The sequence below is a fragment of the Zophobas morio genome, unplaced genomic scaffold (genome assembly GCF_036711695.1).
Source record: "Zophobas morio isolate AGI-343-1 ecotype UQ-CSIRO unplaced genomic scaffold, CSIRO_AGI_Zmor_V1 ptg000002l, whole genome shotgun sequence".
Taxonomy (NCBI): domain Eukaryota; kingdom Metazoa; phylum Arthropoda; class Insecta; order Coleoptera; family Tenebrionidae; genus Zophobas; species Zophobas morio.
Window position 1 is genome coordinate 2,637,805 of NW_026972107.1, and position 18,412 is coordinate 2,656,216.

At 36.8% G+C, this 18,412-nt stretch overlaps 1 protein-coding gene across 5 annotated transcripts in view; it reads right to left on the reverse strand.

The window, feature by feature from the left end:
- Window positions 1-18,412, reverse strand: part of LOC135124253 (microtubule-associated protein 1B) — a 92,752-nt gene that overhangs the window by 40,701 nt on the left and 33,639 nt on the right. For 2 of the 5 annotated variants that reach the window (XM_064049216.1, XM_064049192.1), the window contains exons 3-5: window positions 16,988-17,108; window positions 8,852-9,008; window positions 2,901-3,051 (exon numbers count right to left, since the gene is read on the reverse strand). In XM_064049216.1, the coding sequence (XP_063905286.1) occupies window positions 2,901-3,051; window positions 8,852-9,008; window positions 16,988-17,108 (429 nt within the window). Of the gene's footprint in view, window positions 1-2,900; window positions 3,052-8,851; window positions 9,009-9,107; window positions 9,190-10,673; window positions 10,776-16,987; window positions 17,109-18,412 lie in introns of those variants that run through there. The other 3 variants (XM_064049199.1, XM_064049207.1, XM_064049224.1) reach the window with 3 other exon arrangements.

Here is an 18,412-nt window from a genome sequence, read left to right on the forward strand (position 1 = left end):
ATCGAAAAATCGAGAAATTGAAAAATCCAAAAATTAAAGAATAAAAAAAACTGAAAAATCCTAAAACAAAAATATCAAAAAATTGAAAAATCGAGACGTCGAAAAGTCGAAAAATCGAAAATTTAAAATCTCGAAAATGCGAAAAATGGAGAAGTTGAGAAATCGAAAACCGAAAAACCAAAAAGTCGATTAATTGAGAAATTGAAAAACTGAAAAACCCGTCTGAAGAATTGGGAAAGTGAAGATTCGAAAAACTGAAATATCAAAAAATCGAGATATTAAAAATCGAAAAATTGAAAAATCTAAAATTTAAAACTCGAATAAGTAAAAAATCGATAACTCGAAACATTGAAAAATCCCAAAAGTATGATTAAGGAAATGCTGAGGAATGAAAAAATTGATAAATTGAGAAATCGAAACATCCAAAAATCAAAAAATGAAAAATCTAAAAATTGAAGTCGAGAAGTCGAAAAATCTAAAATTTAAAAATCGAGAAATCGAAAAATTGAAACATTGAATCGAAATATTGAAAAAACCCAAAACTAAATGAAGAAAAACTGAAGAATCGAAAAATTGATAAATCGAGAAATCGAAACATCAAAAAATCGAAGAATTGAAAAATCTGAAATTTAAAAATCGAAAAATGGAAAAATCGAAGAAAAATTGAAAAATCTCAAAACTGAAGTGCATCAATACATTAAGAGATCGAAAAATTGAAGAATCGAACCTACTGAAAAATTCCAAAACTGAACCGGAAAAATCGAGAAATCAAAACCACAAAAAATCGAAAAATTCACAATCCAAAATTTAAAAATCGGGAAATCGAAAAATTGATAAATCGTGAAATGGAAACATAAAAAAATCGAAGAAAAATTGAAGAATTGAAGAATCGAGAAATCGAAAAGTCGAAAAATTAAACTCCAAAATTCCAAAACTGACAGAAAAATCGAAAATCCAAAATTTAAAAATCGGCAAATCAAAAAATTGAAGAGTTGAAATAATGAAAAATCCTAAAATCGAAGCATCAAAAAATTGAAAAGCGGAGACATCGAATTGTCGAAAAATCGAGAAGTTGAGAAATCGAAAATCGAAGAATTAAAAATTCATAAAACTGAAACATCGCAAATTTGAGAAATTGAAAAGCCCGTCTGAAGAGAAAGTGGAGATTCGAAAAATTAAAGAAAAAAAAATGAGGGATTCTAAAATCGAAATATCAAAAAATTGAAAAATCTAAAATTTAAAAGTCGAAGAATTGAATCGTAATATGTATTGAAAAATCCCAAAACTAAAATAGAAGAAAACTGAAGCATCGAAAAGTCGAAACGTCGAAAAATTGAATAACTGAAAAATCGAAGAATTAAACAATTAAAAAATCGAGAAGTTGAGAAATCAAGAAGTCGAAAAACCAAAAAGCGATTAGTTAACAAAAACAAACCTTAGAATGATTTGATTCTCAATTTTTCTGGCTTTATATATTTTCATTAAATCGATCATTTAAATTTAATTACACATCACACACAAGTATTTTACGCCAATTAACCAATCAGTAAGATTTACACCGATTTAACGACATCTGTAACGATTCATCAAATAAAAAAAATCGATTTCTCCTACAATTTCCACGCTCTCTTCGAGCCTGTATAACCCTGATAAACGCTAATACCAAAACAGAAAAAACCCTCAAGGCCAAAATGGTAATTGTCTGTTGAACTTTTCTGAGCAATGGAAAGTGTATAATAGTCACAAATGAAATAAAATCCATTCCGACCTTGAGTTTCTACTCGGATGCAAGCAACGGACATACGGCTGACCACTTAAATGCGAAAATTATCGACTTGCACCTGTCCTTTACCAGAGCTGGATTACACCGCCTGCAACGTAATCCTCTCCTCAACCGCCACGAATCGACCCCGGCCCTCAAAACCCCCCTAATCCGAAATTTTCAGGCCACCACTGTACATACACACGACCACAACCCAATATCTCGCCGGACGCGTCCAAGACCCCAGTAATCGCTACCCGAGCTCCTCGAAAAATCCTGCTATCTGGCCTTTGTCACTCGAATTGTTCATCCTGTTTCTGAATGATAACATAAAAGGAAGTTTGTACTACATTTGAGCGTCGCCTGCGATGTTTATTCTAGTGCGACCGAAATTCCTTGCATTTCCTGTATTTATATTTAGGTGGTGTCGAAGTCGCGAGCTCAGGTTGTCAAACTGTCTGCGTCGGAGGTCAAAAGAACGCATTGTAGCAGCTTATCGCACGAATGTTTTCCACTAATTAGCCGAGAATGCGATTCACTTGGAAAGAATTCGTGATAGATATGTCGAAACCGAACAGAAATAGTAGTTGTTGAGGTTTTTTTCGACGGTTGCGCCCACTGCAGCGAGCGACGATTGAAAGAGTAAACAAAAATGATGGTATTTGCATGAACGTGTAACAAGGTGACGACAAACGTAGCTGTTTTTAAATGCAACTGGATTTTTGCTTCCTGTAGTCGCGTTGTCACTCATCTCGGTCAAAAAACTGATGACGTCACGCTAAAATAAATCATCTATTCAACAAACCCCTGTACCCTGTACCTTGTAAATACACCCGATTTCACTACTCTACGCACGTTCCATGACCATCCTTCATCCAGGCGTCGTCGTCCGGACGCCTCGGCAACCTTCACGTGTTTACATTCCATAAAATAATCACAACGCGTCCATCGATCTCGATCATTTATTTAGCCGTCGCGATAAAGAAGCGATAGGATAGTGCATCTGCTCATGTTCGAGCCTTCAAAACAACCCGGTTTATTTTCGGATAATGAATAAGTCCGGGCAAGGACGCAACGTTCCACGTTCGCCGAAAACAAAATGAGTTGTCGGTTTGGCGTGGCGTGACTACAAACTCACCTGTAACCTCGAGTCGATCTGGGGCTGCGAAATGGACAGGGAGGAAGAGCTCTGAGCCGCATCCAGCTCGATGTCAGAGCCGGAGTTCGGGGAGTGGAAGACGCTGTCGTGGGAGACGCTGAGGCCGGGGGGCATCGACGACCCGCTCCTGCTGAAAAGGGGAGGTTTGAGTTTAAAAGATGCGTAAATGGCGCAGTCGGTGGGATTGACATAATGATCCAGAAGTGTCTTTTTTTAAGGAATGTGAAAAAATCTGGGGGCCTTAAGCGTCATTTTTAAGGAATGGGAAAGAATCTCGGGGGCCTCACGAGCTTTTTTTTGCAGGAATGAGGAGGAATCTCGGGGCTTTGTGTCTTTTTTTCAGAAATGAGAAAAATGTCAGAGGCCCAAATTGTTTTTTTTTTGTTTTCAGGAATGAGAAAACATCTCGAGGGTTCTGAGTATCTTTTTTTCAAGAACGAGAAAGCATTTCGGGGCACTCAAGTATCTTTTTTCAGAAAGGGGAAAGAACCTCGGGGGCCCCAAGTGGTTTTTTTATTGGGATTGCGAAAGAACTTCGGGGGTGTATCAAGTGTCTTTTTTTCAGGAATGAGAAAGAATCTTGGGAGCCTAAAGGGTTTTCTGTTCAAAAAAGAATCTCGGAGGCTTCAAGGGACTTTTTTTCAGGAATGAGAATGAATCTCGGAGGGTAAAGTGTCTTTTTTTCATAATGAGAAAGAATCTCGGGGGTCTCAAAGGTGTTTTTTTGAGAAAAGAGAAGGAATCTCGGGGGTCTCCGTGTATTTACTTCAGAAATGAGAAAGAATCTCAGGGGCCTCAAGTGTTTTTTTTTCCAGAAATGAGAAAGAATATCAAGGGCTCCAAGTGTCTTTTTTGGAATGAAAAAGAATCCCGGTGACTTCAAGTGTCCTTTTTTCAGGAATGAGAAAGAATCTCAGGAATTTCAAGGTTTTTTTTTTCTTCAGGAAACAATATGCGGGGCTTCAAGAGTCTTTCTTGGAATGAAAAAGAATCTCGGGGGCTTCAAGTCTTTTTTCAGGAATGAGAAAAAATCTCGGTGGACTCAAAAGTGTCTTTTTTCAGAAATGAGAAAGAAACGTTTTTTTTTTCAGGAAAGAATCTCGGAAGCTTCAACAGTTTTTTTCAGGAAAGAAGTTCGGGGGTTTAAAGAGCCTTTTTTTCAGGAATGAATAGGAATCTCGAGGCTTCGTATCTTTTTTTCCCAGAAATGAGAAAGAATCTTATAGGCCTCAAGCGGTTTTTTTTAAGAATGAGAAAGAATTTCGAGGGATTTAACAGTCTTTTTTTTCAGGAATGAGAAAAAATCTCGGTGGCCTCAAATGTGTTTTTTTTTGAGAAATGAGAAGGAATCTCGGGGGCCTCACGCGTTTTTTTTTTTTCAGGAATGAATAAAAATCATAGGGGCCTCAAGTAGTTTTTTTCAGGAATGAGAAAGAATCTCAAGGGCTCCAAGTGTCTTTTTTTGGAATGAGAAAGAATCTCGGTGACTTCAAGTGTCCTTTTTTCAGGAATGAGAAAGAATCACGGTGGCCAAAAGTGTCTTTTTTTCAGAAATGAGAAAGAATCTCGGGAACTTCAAGGTCTTTTTTTCTTCAGGAAAGAAACTGCGGGGCTTCAAGTGTCTTTTTTGGAATGAGAAAGAATCTCGGGGGCTTTAAGTGTCTTTTGTCCAGGAACGAGAAAAAATCTCTGTGGACTCAAGTGTCTTTTTTCAGAAATGAGAAAGAATCTCGGGAGCCTCAACGGTTTTTTTTTTCTGGAAAGAATCTCGGGAGCTTCAGCGGCTTTTTTCTCAGGAAATAATCTCGGGGGCTTCAAGAGTTTTTTTCAGGAATGAATAGGAATCTCGAGGCTTCGTATCTTTTTTTCCCAGAAATAAGAAAGAATCTCATAGGCCTCAAGCGGTTTTTTAAAGAGTGATAAAGAATGTCGGGGGCTTTAAGCGTCTTTTTTCAGGAATGAGAAATAATCTCGGTGGCCTCAAGTGTGTTTTTTGAGAAATGAGATTTTCAGGAATGAATAAAAATCATAGGGGCTTCAAGTGGTTTTTTTCAGGAATGGGAAAGAATCTCAGGGGCCCCAAGTGTCTTTTCTGGAATGAGAAAGAATCTCGGGAACTGCAAGGTTTTTTTTCTTCAGGAAAGAAACTGCGGGGCTTCAAGAGAGTTTTTTGGAATGAGAAAAAATCTCGGTGGACTCAAGTGTCTTTTTTCAGAAATGGGAAAGAATCTCGGGAGCCTCAACGGTTTTTTTTTTTCAGGAAAGAATCTCGGGAGCCTCGACGGCTTTTTTTTCAGGAAATAATCTCGGGGGCTTCAAGAGTCTTTTTTCAGGAATGAATAGGAATCTCGAGGCTTCGTATCTTTTTTTCCCAGAAATGAGAAAGAATTTCATAGGCCTCAAGCGGTTTTTTTTAAGAATGAGAAATAATCTCGGTGGCCTCAAGTGTGTTTTTTGAGAAATGAGATTTTCAGGAATGAATAAAAATCATAGGGGCCTCAAGTGGTTTTTTTCAGGAATGGGAAAGAATCTCAGGGGCCCCAAGTGTCTTTTTTGGAATGAGAAAGAATCTCGGTGGCTTCAAGTGTCTTTTTTCAGGAATGAGAAAAAATCTTGGGGGCCGCATGTGGCTTTTTTGAGGGATGAGAAAGAATCTCAGGGGCTCCAAGTGTCTTTTTTTGGAATGAGAACGAATCTCGGTGACTTCAAATGTCCTTTTTTCAGGAATTAGAAAGAAACACGGTGGCCTCAAGTGTCTTTTTTTCAGAAATGAGAAAGAATCTCGGGAACTTAAGGTTTTATTTTTCAGGAAAGAAACTGCGGGGCTTCAAGAGTCTTTTTTGGAATGAGAAAGAATCTCGGGGGCTTCAAGTGTCTTTTTTTCAGGAATGAGAAAAAATCTCGGTGGACTCAAGTGTCTTTTTTCAGAAATGAGAAAGAATCTCGGGAGCCTCAACGGTTTTTTTTCCAAGAAAGATTCTCGGGACCCTCAACGGCTTTTTTTTCATGAAATAATCTCGGGGACTTGAAGAGTCTTTTTTTTTGGAATGAATAGGAATCTCGAGGCTTCGTATCTTTTTTTCCAAGAAATGAGAAAGAATCTCATATGCCTCAGCGATTTTTTTTTAAGAATGAGAAAGAATTTCGGGGGCTTTAGGTGTCTTTTTTTCAAGAATGAGAAAGAATCTCGGGGGGCTCAAGCGTTTTTTTTTTTCAGGAATGAATAAAAATCATAGGGGCCTTAAGTGGTTTTTTTCAGTAATGAGAAAGAATCTTAGGGGCCCCAAGTGTCTTTTTTGGAATGAGAAAAAATCCCGGTGGCTTCAAGTGTGTTTTTTCAGGAATGAGAAAGAATCTCGTTGGCCTCAAGTGTCTTTTTTTCCGAAATGAGAAAGAATCTCGGGAGTCTCAAGGGTTTTTTTTCTTCGGAAAAGAATCTCGGGGGCTTCAAGTCTTTTTTTCAGAAATTAATAGGAATCTCGTGGTCTCGTGTCTTTGTTTCCAGAAATAAGAAAGAATCTCAGAGGCCTCAAACGGTTTTTTTCAGGAATGAGCAGGAATCTCGGGCCCTCGTGTCTTTTTTTTTCAGAAATGAGAAAGAATGTCAGGGGCCCCAAGTGTTTTTTTTTAGGAATGAGAAAAACATTTCGAGGGCCTCGAGTGTCTTTTTTCAGAAATGGAAAAGAACCTCGGGGGCCTCAAGCGGTTTTTTTCAGAAATGAGAAAGATTCTCACGAGGCCTCACGCGGTTTTTTTCAGGAATGAGAAAGAATCTCAGGAGCCCCAAGTGTTTATTTTTCAGGAATGAGAAAAAAATCTTGGGAATTTCACGGGTTTTTTTCTTCAGGAAAGAATCTGGGGGGCTTCAAGAGTCTTTTTTCAGGAATGAATAGGAATCTCGTGGCCTCGAGTCTTTGTTTTCGGAAATCAGAAAGAATCTCAGAGGCCTCAAACGGTTTTTTTCAGGAAAGAATTTCGATAGCTTCAAGAGTCTTTTTTTCAGAAATGAGAAAAAAATCTTACAGGCTTCGTGCAGTTTTTTCAAGAACGACAAAAAAATCTCGGGGGTTTCAACTGTATTTTTTTCAGGAATGAGAAAGAATCTCGATGGCCTCAAGTGTCTTTCTTCAGAAATGAGAAAGAATGTCAGGTGCCTCAAGTGTTTTTTTTTCAGGAATCAGAAACAATCTTGGGCGCCTCAAGTGGTTTTTTTCAGGAATGAGAAAGAATCTCGGGAAACTCAAGGGATTTTATTCTTCTGGAAAGAATCTGGGGGGCTTCAAGTCTTTTTTCAGGAATGAATAGAAATTTCGTGGCCTCGAGTCTTTGTTTTCAGAAATGAGAAAGAATCTCAGAGGCCTCATGCAGTTTTTTCAGGAATGACAAAGAATCTCGGGGGTTTCAACTGTATTTTTTTCAGGAATGAGAAAAAATCTCGGTGGCCTCAAGTGTCTTTTTTTCAGAAATGAGAAAGAATCTCGGGAACCTCAAGGATTTTTTCGTCAGGACAATATGTTTATTAAAAAAATTAAAAAAAATCTGGGGGGCTTCAAGAGTCTTTTTTTCAGAAATGTGTTGGAATCTCGTGACCTCAAGTCTTTGTTTTTAGAAATGAGAAAGAATCTCAGAAGTCTCAAAACGGTTTTTTCAGGAATGCGAAAAAATCACGGGCACTTTAAGTGTCTTTTTTTCGGGAATGCGAAAGAAACTTGATGGCCTCAAAGGTTTTTTTTCAGGAAAAAATCTCGGGGGTTTCAAGTCTTCTTTTCAGGAATGAGAAGGTATCTCGGGGCCTCGTTTTTTTTTTCAGAAATGAGAAAGAATCCCAGAGGCTTTCGTGCAGTTTTTTCAGGAATGACAAAAAATCTTGGGGGCTTCAACTGTATTTTTTTCAGGAGTGAGAAAGAATCTCAGAGGCCTCAAACGGTTTTTTTTTTCAGGAATGAGAAAGAATTTCGCGGGCCTCAAAGGCGTTTTTTTTTTTTTTGAGAAATGAGAAGGAATCACGGGTGCCCTCGTGTCTTTATTTCAGAAATGAGAAAGAATCTCAGGGACCTCAAGTGTTTTTTTTCAGGGATGAGAAAAAAATCTTGGCATCCTCAAGTGGCTTTTTTCAGAAATGAGAAAGAATGTCAGGGGCACCTAGTGTATTTTTTTAAAGAGGATAAAGGATCTCGGAAACCTAATGTCTATTTTCAGGAATGAGAAAGAATCTCGGGGGCTTCAATTGTCTTTTTTCAGGAATAAGAAATTGTGTCGGGAGCCTCAAGCGTCTTTTTTTCTGAAACGAAAAAGAATCGCAGGGACACCTTGTAGGTATTTTTTTTTTCAGCAGTAAGAAAAAATCTCGGGGGCCTCAAGTGCCTTTTTTCAGGGATAAGAAAGAATCTCGAGAGCTTCAGGTGTCTATTTTCGAAAATATCTCGGGAGCCTCAAGCGTTTTTTTTTTCAGGAATGAGAAGGAATCTTGGGTGCACCTGGTGTATTGTTTTCAGGAATGAGAAAAAATCTCGGGGCGTCCAGTGTCTTTTTTTCAGGAATGAGAAAGAATCTCAGGGGCACCTAGTGTATGAATGAAAAAAAATTTCGGGAACGAACACCTATTGTATTTTTTTGAGGAATGAAAAAGAATCTCAGGGGCATCTTTTGTGTATCTTTTTTCAGAAACAAGAAAAAATCTCGAGGACACTTGGTGTATTTTTTTTCAGAAAGAGAAAGAATCTCGGGGGTCCCTGGTGTCTTTTTTTTTCAGGAATAAGAAAGAATCTCGGAGGCCGCAAATGCCCTTTTTTCAGGAATGAGGCAGAATCGGGGGTTTTAGTCAGGAATGAAAATAATCTCGTGAGCCCTTGTATTTTTAAAGCTCTATGAACACGGTCCCGTGCCGCAACCAGCTCAACTTTATCCCACACAATTACTCATCTCCTCACCTCCTTCTAATCTGGTCGTCCGTGATGGACAGCTCGCTCGTGGACCTGCTCCTGAGGTCATCCTTCTCGACGATATCCACCGGAATGACGTCCTCCGCTGCCTTGTTCTTCCTCTTGAACCACTTCCTGGGGTTCCAGAACTTCCTCTTCGTCGCCGCTGCAATCACAAACCCCGATTAGTCCCGCCTGCCGTTAATTGACGTTCAATTAATATAAAACAGACGCCCACACGGAAACTCCCCGTTTGGTCATTTACCGACAGCGTACTTCCTTCGCTTCGCCATGCCTCTATCGGGAGGGTCAAACTATCAATTGCTCGGCAATTGTGCACCGACTAAACGCTGCCGTGATTGTTGTCGAAGCGCTCGGATGACTCATTGCGTCCAGCAGTTCGTCCGTTCGCCACGCAGAAAAAACGTCGTTTTCCTACTTGACGCTCTTTGTTTACATGATAAGCGCGCTCAACTGCACCTAAATTACTCAGCGGCTTTAAAATTGGTAGACCGAATTGCCCCTCATCGAACATGTGTTTTCGAGAGGCGATCCCGATTAGATTGTATTGTTCGCGATATCGTGGGATTTAGCTAAACAATTGCGCGATAACGAGTATTTTTGGGCGCATCCTGCCCGCGTATGGGCTCGGATTAGTCCCAATCGAAAAAGGGCGACGCGGAGCCTATTTCGGCCGGATTAAAAATTTAAAGGGCGCGATACACCTTCACGCATATAGGGGGTTTAAATTTTGAACAGCGCCCGGTCGATGCGGCTTTATTATTTACGAGGACTTGGAATAAAATAAGGAGAGTTTATTACTTCGGCCGCAAAGTAAATACTCGTTTGAGTTGAGAAATGTCGCCCGAGAAAACGGAACGCCTCAATTATTAACCAAGAACAATGAACTTGGTTGATTCGGACACGTCGTTTCCGAGGGAGATTGATTTTTTGAGTGACAATAAGCGAACGCTATTGATTGAAAGGGGTTATGAACCTTGGAATGCTTACGCAGACACTGTACACAACGATCAAATGTGTAACTATGACGCATCTGTACAAGGACAATTAGTGCAACAAAACCGGCGGTAATTTGGCCACACAGCAAAAACAACAGTCATAAATAACAGCTGCATACCACACTAAAACCTCAAAAGTGTTTAGAAATATGTTCATTATAGTTACGGTTGGGTCACACCACACACAATGACCATTTTTCCACACAGCTTCGGGCGTCAGCTGTTTTAGCTTCCAGAAAACACTCATTTGCGCTCAGATAATAAATTATGTACGTTCGTAAAGCCGCAAGTACACTTTTACATGCGATATCGGCTAATTGTGACATGGTCTTATTGAATTGTTTGTCGGTTCGCGTTCAATCCAATAAATAATTCATAAAGCACTCTCACGGAACTGTTTAAGATAGGAACTTCGTAATTACCTTTCCAGTTATTTTGCCACCTGATCCCGCTTAAAGGCTCAAATAATTCAGAAAAGTTTTTACAGGAGTGCTCTGCATTTTTAATAATTTTTTTCTAAAAAGAATCTGAGGTCAGCTTAATGAGGGTCGTATTTCGAGCCCGCGTAAATGGACTTGTCCGAACACAACAAAAAATTCAAAGTTCGCTCGTTCTTGGTAAAGTGTTGCATCAACGATTCGATCGGTGAGAATCGAGAACTGTTTCTCGTGGCTTTTAACCGCAATTGTTGCAAAAACAATATTTCAACCGTTTAATTTTGGGTTTTTTGTCGTCTGAGCGGTATTATCGGAGTGCAGACAAAAAGCGCTCCCGTAACAGTATCGAGTTCGTCAAAAATCGAAAAAACTTACTTTCTAGGTCATACTCTTCGGAGTTGAAGTTGTACAAACTTATCGATCTCTGCATTATTTTTCAACTCGGTTGGCAAAACTACCGAACAAAACTGGCGATTATCAATCCCTTTATCACTGTGCGCACTAAGATTAATTTTACGCTATCGATTGTCGCCCACCGGTGATTTCGTAATAGATTTTGAAATAATACACCGAATTTCGTTGTACGAATTCGAAGTTGCCACTGTTATTATTTATAGGCGGCACGTACGGAGAGAATTTACTTGAATTTATTACTCCGCGGAGTTCTGCAGGGACGTCCTTACGCCTTGCATTTTTCATAGAACGTGCAACGATATTTTATCAACATGTACAACAAACATGGAATTCGATTAAAGTTTGGGCTGGATAACAGTTTTGCCATTAATTCGTAATAGGTGTTATTAGCGTGGAACATATTGTTTTTTCGAGTGTGCGATGATGTTGGAGATTTCGTGGGTTTGTCAACGAACAGGATGTTCGCCTAAAAATAAACACGTTCGAAATAGAATTATATCGAGAATAAAAAATAAATAAAATTTCTTCGGCTTCTGCATATTTCGGCGCCTACGAGCACGCAAATTTCCGATTTGTTTATGTTCTATGCGTTCTTCAACCGGATCTCACTTCAATAAATCGATAAATTTCGATAAATTTTACTACTTACGAGTTTAAGGTCACGAAATTATGTCAGTGGTACATGAATTTTCGTCGCAAAAAAACTAGAAAATTTCTAAGAAGGTTGAGAAAAAACGCATCCTAATCGAATAATAAATGAGCGGAAGTACAGTTTTAAACGGTGATTAGCCAGCATGAATTTTTAATAAACTGAATTATCAAGAAAACCGAAAATGGAGGTTAATGAAAAGCAGCGCGCGAGGAAACATTAATAAAAATAACTCGAGGGATATTTCACACTTACGACGCCAAACTATGATTTATTTCCAGCGACATTACCATAAATACTCGTTATCCTTAGAACGGGGCTTGATGGAGAATTTTAAACCCGGTTTTGTGACATTTGGCGATTTTATCGGCGACGAACGCCGCACACAGATAACAAATCTACCGAGTTTACAAAGTGTTTTGCTATTTTCGGTCTTTCCCCCGTAATTAGATCAAAACCAATAAAATGCGAGCGTGGAAATTGGGACAAACCGATGCGTAATGGGAGTGATCAATACGTGCTCTTGCATCTGGCGTTCGTGGACGTCGGGAATTGGCGCTTTTAATTGTAGGATTCCGACACTAATGAGATATTTCAAATTTCGGGCAAAAATTGAAAGTGTGGGAAGCTTGTGTTTTGCAACCACTAATACAGAGTTTGAAAAATCCCATTGGGTTTGAGTGACAATAATAACAGAGAACATAGAGAAGCGTCATGACGGTTGAGGACACCTCGCTTGCTGTTTCAACTTTCGAATTCTCAGTTTTTCGAAATTTTAGTTTGGGGACTTTTCGATCTACTCCTATTTATTTTTCAATTTTTGGATTTTACAATTTCTCAATTTTTCAATTTCTGGTTTTCAGTTTTTCTCTTAAATTTTATGATTTTTTAATATTTCGATTTTTCAATTTTTGACTTTTATAAACTCTTTATTTGTCGATTTTTCAATTAATTAATTTTTCAGGTTTTTTGGTTATTCAATGTTTCTATTTTTTCGGGTTTCGATTTTTCAACTTCACTTTTTTCATTTTTCGATTTCTCAATTTTTCAATTTTTTAATTTCTCAGTGTTTGGACATTTCAGTTTTGGGATTTTTCAGTTTACTTATTATTCAATTTTTCGATCTTACGATGTTGCAGGTTTTTGATTTTTCGATTTTTCGATTTTTTTTAAGGTTTCGATATTTTGACTTCACTTTTTGGATTTTTCAATTTCTCAATTTTTCGATTCTTTCGGTTCTCAGTTTTTGGACATTTCAGTTTTGTGATTTTTCAGTTTTGGGATTTTTCAATATTTTGATTCACCGACTTTTTCGATTTTTCGACTTTCCGGTTTTAGATTTTTTGTTTTCAATTGTCGTTTTAAATTTTTCGATTTTTCAATGTTTTGATTTCCCGATTTAGTTTCCCATTTTTAGTTTTTCTTTCATTTTTCAGTTTTTCGATATTTCAGTTTTGGGATTTTTCAATATTTTGATTCTTCGACTTTTCGATTTTTGACTCCTAGATTTTTCGATGTGTCGATTTTTTTAATTTTTCGATTTTTAAATTTTAGATTTTTCGATTTCTCAATTTTTCAATTCAGTTCTTCGATATTTCAGTTTTTCAAGTTTTGGAATTTTTCAAATGTTTTGATTTCTTAATCAATCGATTTTTCGACTTCCCGGTTTTAGATTTTCTGTTTTTCAATTGTCGTTTTTTCAGATTTTCGATATTTTAATTTTTCAAATTTGACTTTTATAAACTCTGAATTTTTCGATTTTTCAATTAATCGATGTTTTGATTTTCCCTTTTCTTGACCTTCTAGTGTTTAATATTTAATATTTGTTCAGTTCAAACTGATTTTGGCACTCTTGACATTTTAGACCATTTTTCAGACATTTCCGAAAATTAGTTGGACATTCTCTGAACATAATAAGCCCCACCCACCCACCCGGTCTCCTTTTCAGTGATTTATTTTATCCGAAGTGAATGAAATGAATGATCTTATACTGAAAAGAAATAAAATTAGTCCTTAGAATGAGAAGAGGGGTTGGGGGATGGGCGGGGCTAGTTCTTGCCAAGATAAGACTGATCTTGGCAAATGATATACCTTCCAAGAAAATAGAGGGTGGGTGGGCGGGGCTAATATTTGTTCAGTTCAAACTGATTTTGGCACTCTTGACATTTTAGACCATTTTTCAGACATTTCCGAAAATTAGTTGGACATTCTCTGAACATAATAAGCCCCACCCACCCACCCGGTCTCTTTTTCAGTGATTTATTTTATCCAAAGTGAATGAAATGAATCATCTTATACTGAAAAGAATTAAAATTAGTCCTTAGAATGAGAAGAGGGGGTGGGGGGTGGGTGGGGCTAGTTCTTGCTAAGAAAAGACTGATCTTGGCAAATGATATACCTTCCAAGAAAATAGAGGGTGGGTGGGCGGGGCTAATATTTGTTCAGTTCAAACTGGTTTTGGCACTTTTTACATTTTCGAGCATTTTTCAGACATTTCCGAAAATTAGTTGGACATTCTCTGAACATAATAAGCCCCACCCACCCACCCGGTCTCCTTTTCAGTGATTTATTTTATCAGAAATGAACGAAATGAATGATTTTGTACCGAAAAGAAATAAAATTAGTCCTTAGAATGAGAAGAGGGGGTGGGGGGTGGGCGGGGCTAGTTCATGCTAAGATAAGACTGATCTTGGCAAATGACACATTTGCTGTTCTTCAATTCTTTAATTTTTTGATTTTTCGATTTTTTAAGGTTTCTATTTTTCGACTTCACTTTTTTGATTTTTCGATTTTTCAGTTTTTAGATATTTCAGTTTTAGGATTTTTCAATATTTCAATTCTTCGGCTTTTCTATTTTTGACTTGTGGGTTTTTCGATGTGTCTTTACTTTTTCGATTTTTCAATTTTTGGATTTTTAAATTTTAGATTTTTCAATGTTTCGACATTTTGATTTTCAATATTTCTTAATCTTCCGATTTTTCGACTTTCTGGTTTTAGATGTTCTGTTTTACAATTTTTCGATGTGTTAATTTTTTGTTCCCGATTTATCGAGATTTGATCGTTCAGTTTTTCAATTTTTTATTTTGGCCTATTTCGATTTCTCAGTTTTGCCAGTTTTCCATTTTTTCCTTTTTTGATTTTTCCGCTTTTCCAATTTTTCAAGTTTTAACTGTTTGTTTGTCGATTTCTCTATTTTTCGATTTTTCTACTTCATCACTTTTCGATTTCTCATTCTTGGATCTTTCAATCTCTCAATTTTTCAATTTTTCGAATTTTTAAGTTTTTTGATTTCTCGATTTATCGAGATTTAGATTTTTCGATATTTTGATTGTCAATTTCTCAATTTATAATTTGTTTAATTTTTAACTTTTCGATTTATCAGTTATTCGATTTTTTAAATTTGGGAGTTTCGATTTCTCGATTTTTTGACTTTTTAGGTTCTTAGTTTTCGGATTTTTCAGGTTTTCCATTTTTCAGTTTTTCGATATCTCAGTTTTGGGATTCTTCAATATTTCGATTCTTCGACTTTTCGATTTTTGACTCCTGGATTTTTCGATGTATCGATTATTTTACTTTTTCGATTTTTTCAATTTTTCGATTTTTAATTTTTAAAATTTTAGACTTTTCGATTTCTCGATTTTTCAGTTCAGTTCTTCGATATTTGAATTTTTCAAGTTTTCGAATTTTTCAAATGTTTCGGTTTCTTAATCTTTTGATTTTTCGACTTCCCAGTTTTGGATTTTCTGTTTTTCAATTGTCATTTTGTCAAATTTTCGATTTTTTAATTTTTCAAATCTAAAGTTCACAAACTCTCAATTTTTCGATTTTTCAATCAATCGATGTTTTGATTTTCCCATTTCTTGACCTTCGAGTGTTTCGATTTTCCTGTTATTCAATTTTTCGATTTTTAAAGGTTTCTATTTTTCGATTTTTCAATTTTTGGATTTTTAAATTTTCGATTTTTCAATTTTGTTATATTTTAATTTTTCAGTATTTCTTTAATCTTCCGATTTTTCGACTTCCTCGTTTTATATGTTCTGTTTTTCAATTTTTCGATTTGTTTTAATTTTTCATTCCCGATTTATTTGATTGTTTAGGTTTTCGAATTATTAGTTTTTCAATTTTTTATTTTGGCATATTTCGGTTTCTCAGTTTTTCCAGTTTTCCATTTTTTCTTTTTTTTTTTATTTTTCCAGTTTTCCAGTTTTCCATTTTTTCTTTTTTTTATTTTTCCGCTTTTCAAATTTTTCAACTTTTAACTTTTTGCTTGTCGATTTTTCTACTTTTCGATTTCTCGTTCTTTGGATCTTTCAATCTCTCAATTTTTCGAATTTTTAGTTTTTTGATTTCTCGATTTTGGTCTATTTCGGTTTCTCAATTGCTCGACTTTTCGACTCGACGATTTCTTGATCTTTTGATTTTTCGATTTCTCAGTTTATCGATTTTCCAGTTTTTCGATGTTTCGATTTTTCGTTATTCGGTTTTTAAATTTTACATTTTTTCGATTTTCAGTTCTTCGATATTTCGATTTTTCAATATTTCGATTTTTCGATTATTATTATTAGGTTTCTCGATTTTTCGATTATTTTAATTGCTTATATGTTTCCTCACTGTTAATATCATACAGTGTATCGAAAACAACCACGAAAATTGTCACTAAAAACAAAAAAAATCATACAAAATAGAACAGTGTTTCCAAAACGTTTTCCCGAAAAAAATCCATTGGGTTATTACGATTTCAACAATATTCTTAGTTTAAGACATTTTGCTAGTATAACACACACATAAAGAATTAATTCTTAGTTAAACAAAATATGTAAAATCATCTAAATATGTACCAAAAATATTCACTACTCTATGATAATAACTCGTGTCGGCGCAGTTTGTCCTTCGTCGTTCATTTCGTTATCGGCGCAGTTGGCCTACGCCACGTGCAGTCGCGACCAGGTCTTCAGCCACCCGGAAACTCCTCTTCGTCATCGCCTCCCCCCCGGAGGAAAGTTTGTTGTCGTCGCCGGCGCCCCGCTCCGGGTCGATGTCGGTGTTTTCGCGTCTCGATCGTGCCCGTTCTGGTCATACTCCCTCGCACTTTTCTTAACTGTAAATTAATTTCGCGGTTCCATTGTTGGGCGAATCGATGGAACGATGACTCTCCGCATCCACGAGAAAATTGCCTTCCGTTGACAATTATTAAATTTAATTACCGTCGGCTTTCCTCCGAGCACACTTAATAAAATGAACATCGTTATGGGGCCGTTACGTGCGTGACTCCTCGCAATCATTTCAAAGGTCCGACGATAAGCGAAAAACATTCAGTCGTTAAATCGTCGACTGGCTCGGTCTGACCTTCTTTCGACTGCCAAAAGGTATAATCCCGGCGGACGACGAGATATGATTTCCTAGAGCGCAACCGAACGGTACTTCTTATTCTGTGCCACGAGGTTTATGTTAACTGTAAACTAATGTGGGTGTTTGCATATGGTACTGGAGGATGGGTGACCAAGTAGTGATTTTTACATACTGACCCGATTTTGTTGCAACTCAAATAAACACCCCCGAAACGTGCGAATTTCCCGCAATAATTATTAATCGAATTGGAGAAGTTCCAGTTCGATTCTCGTCTCACCGTTTTTTTCGTTGTCGGGGGGCTCGTAGTCTTGCAGAGGCGACGACTCCCTCACGCAGGACATCAGGCTGAGGGGTCCGGCCCCCGAGTGGTGATGGGTCCCGACGGCCGCTGATGACATCTGCAATTGAAAGCGGTGTCCGTTAATACCAGTAATTGGATAGTTGGGGAACGGTTAGCGCATAAATAATCCACGGCGGGAAATAAAAAGCTAGGATTACGGGTCTTGAGCTTTTGGGGCTTCGGTGGGAGGTTGTAGAGTTTCGAGCTGTGAATGTCAAAGTATATGGTTTAAGGGGACTCGCTAGACGAGCTATAACATTTTTTTGGTTTTTTGTATGAAAAAATGATATTAATATAGATGTATCATACATCAAACTGCAGCTTTTTTCATATTCTAGAGCGCAGAGATCAGTTCTATCAACTAAAAAAATATGGCTGAGAAATATCGTAAAAAAAGCACCATTGTATGTTTTTTTTTCAAGTTTTTTGAGTCATAACCATCATAGAATCGCTTGAAAATTCGCACATGGATAAAACATCACTTTTTACAGGGCGCAGAGTCATTAAATGTTTGTAAGTGGTACAATTTTTTTAAATAATAATGTGTTTATTAAAATCAAAATATACCACAAATTAATACAAAATACGTCGAATAATTTTAACAGGAATATCAGAAGAAAATTAATGATCTATTGGTTAGCAGAGTTTTTAACAAAAACTAACAATTATTGAAAAAAATGGGTATCAATTCGACAGAATTTGAGCAGTTAGTTCAGTATTTTGCCGATAGGAGCGCCACTAAAATTTACGGAAGCGACTTTCCAGGTAAACCCTTATCACCTGCTCTACCATAAGCTGATTGTTAGCGTTCTCGGCTGATTTTTCTAATTTATGGCAAGGAACTCAGTTTTATAACAAGCCGCCAGGACCGGCCGTAGTAATCTATTGTTAAGGAAATTAACTTTTACGCAATGAGGTACTATCATAAAACCGAATTAAAACTGGGGAACTGTAATATTTTTACTCCACTCAGGATCCTGACTTCAATACACATGATTACTAAAAAATTCATTGTAATATTATTGTTAATATATATTTTGCTTTGTTAATTAATAAAACTAATAAACATGTTTATAATAATAATAAAAAATATATAAAATACAGCTTTTGTTTAACACGTATAAGTAGCTAAGTGTATCTACTACTTATCCCAGAGAGGAGGTGTTTTAAAAAAACCTTACGCCCAGTAACTTCTCCCTTCATTGTTTACTCGAATAAAGTGCTCGTATATGTTTTCATTTGCCGAGAGATCATTTTCAAAATATATTTATAATAATAATATGCAAGTCTTGGTGATGAAAAATGTACTCCTAATAAAGTATTAGGTTACATAAAAAAATAGAAACAAATTTTATTTATTTA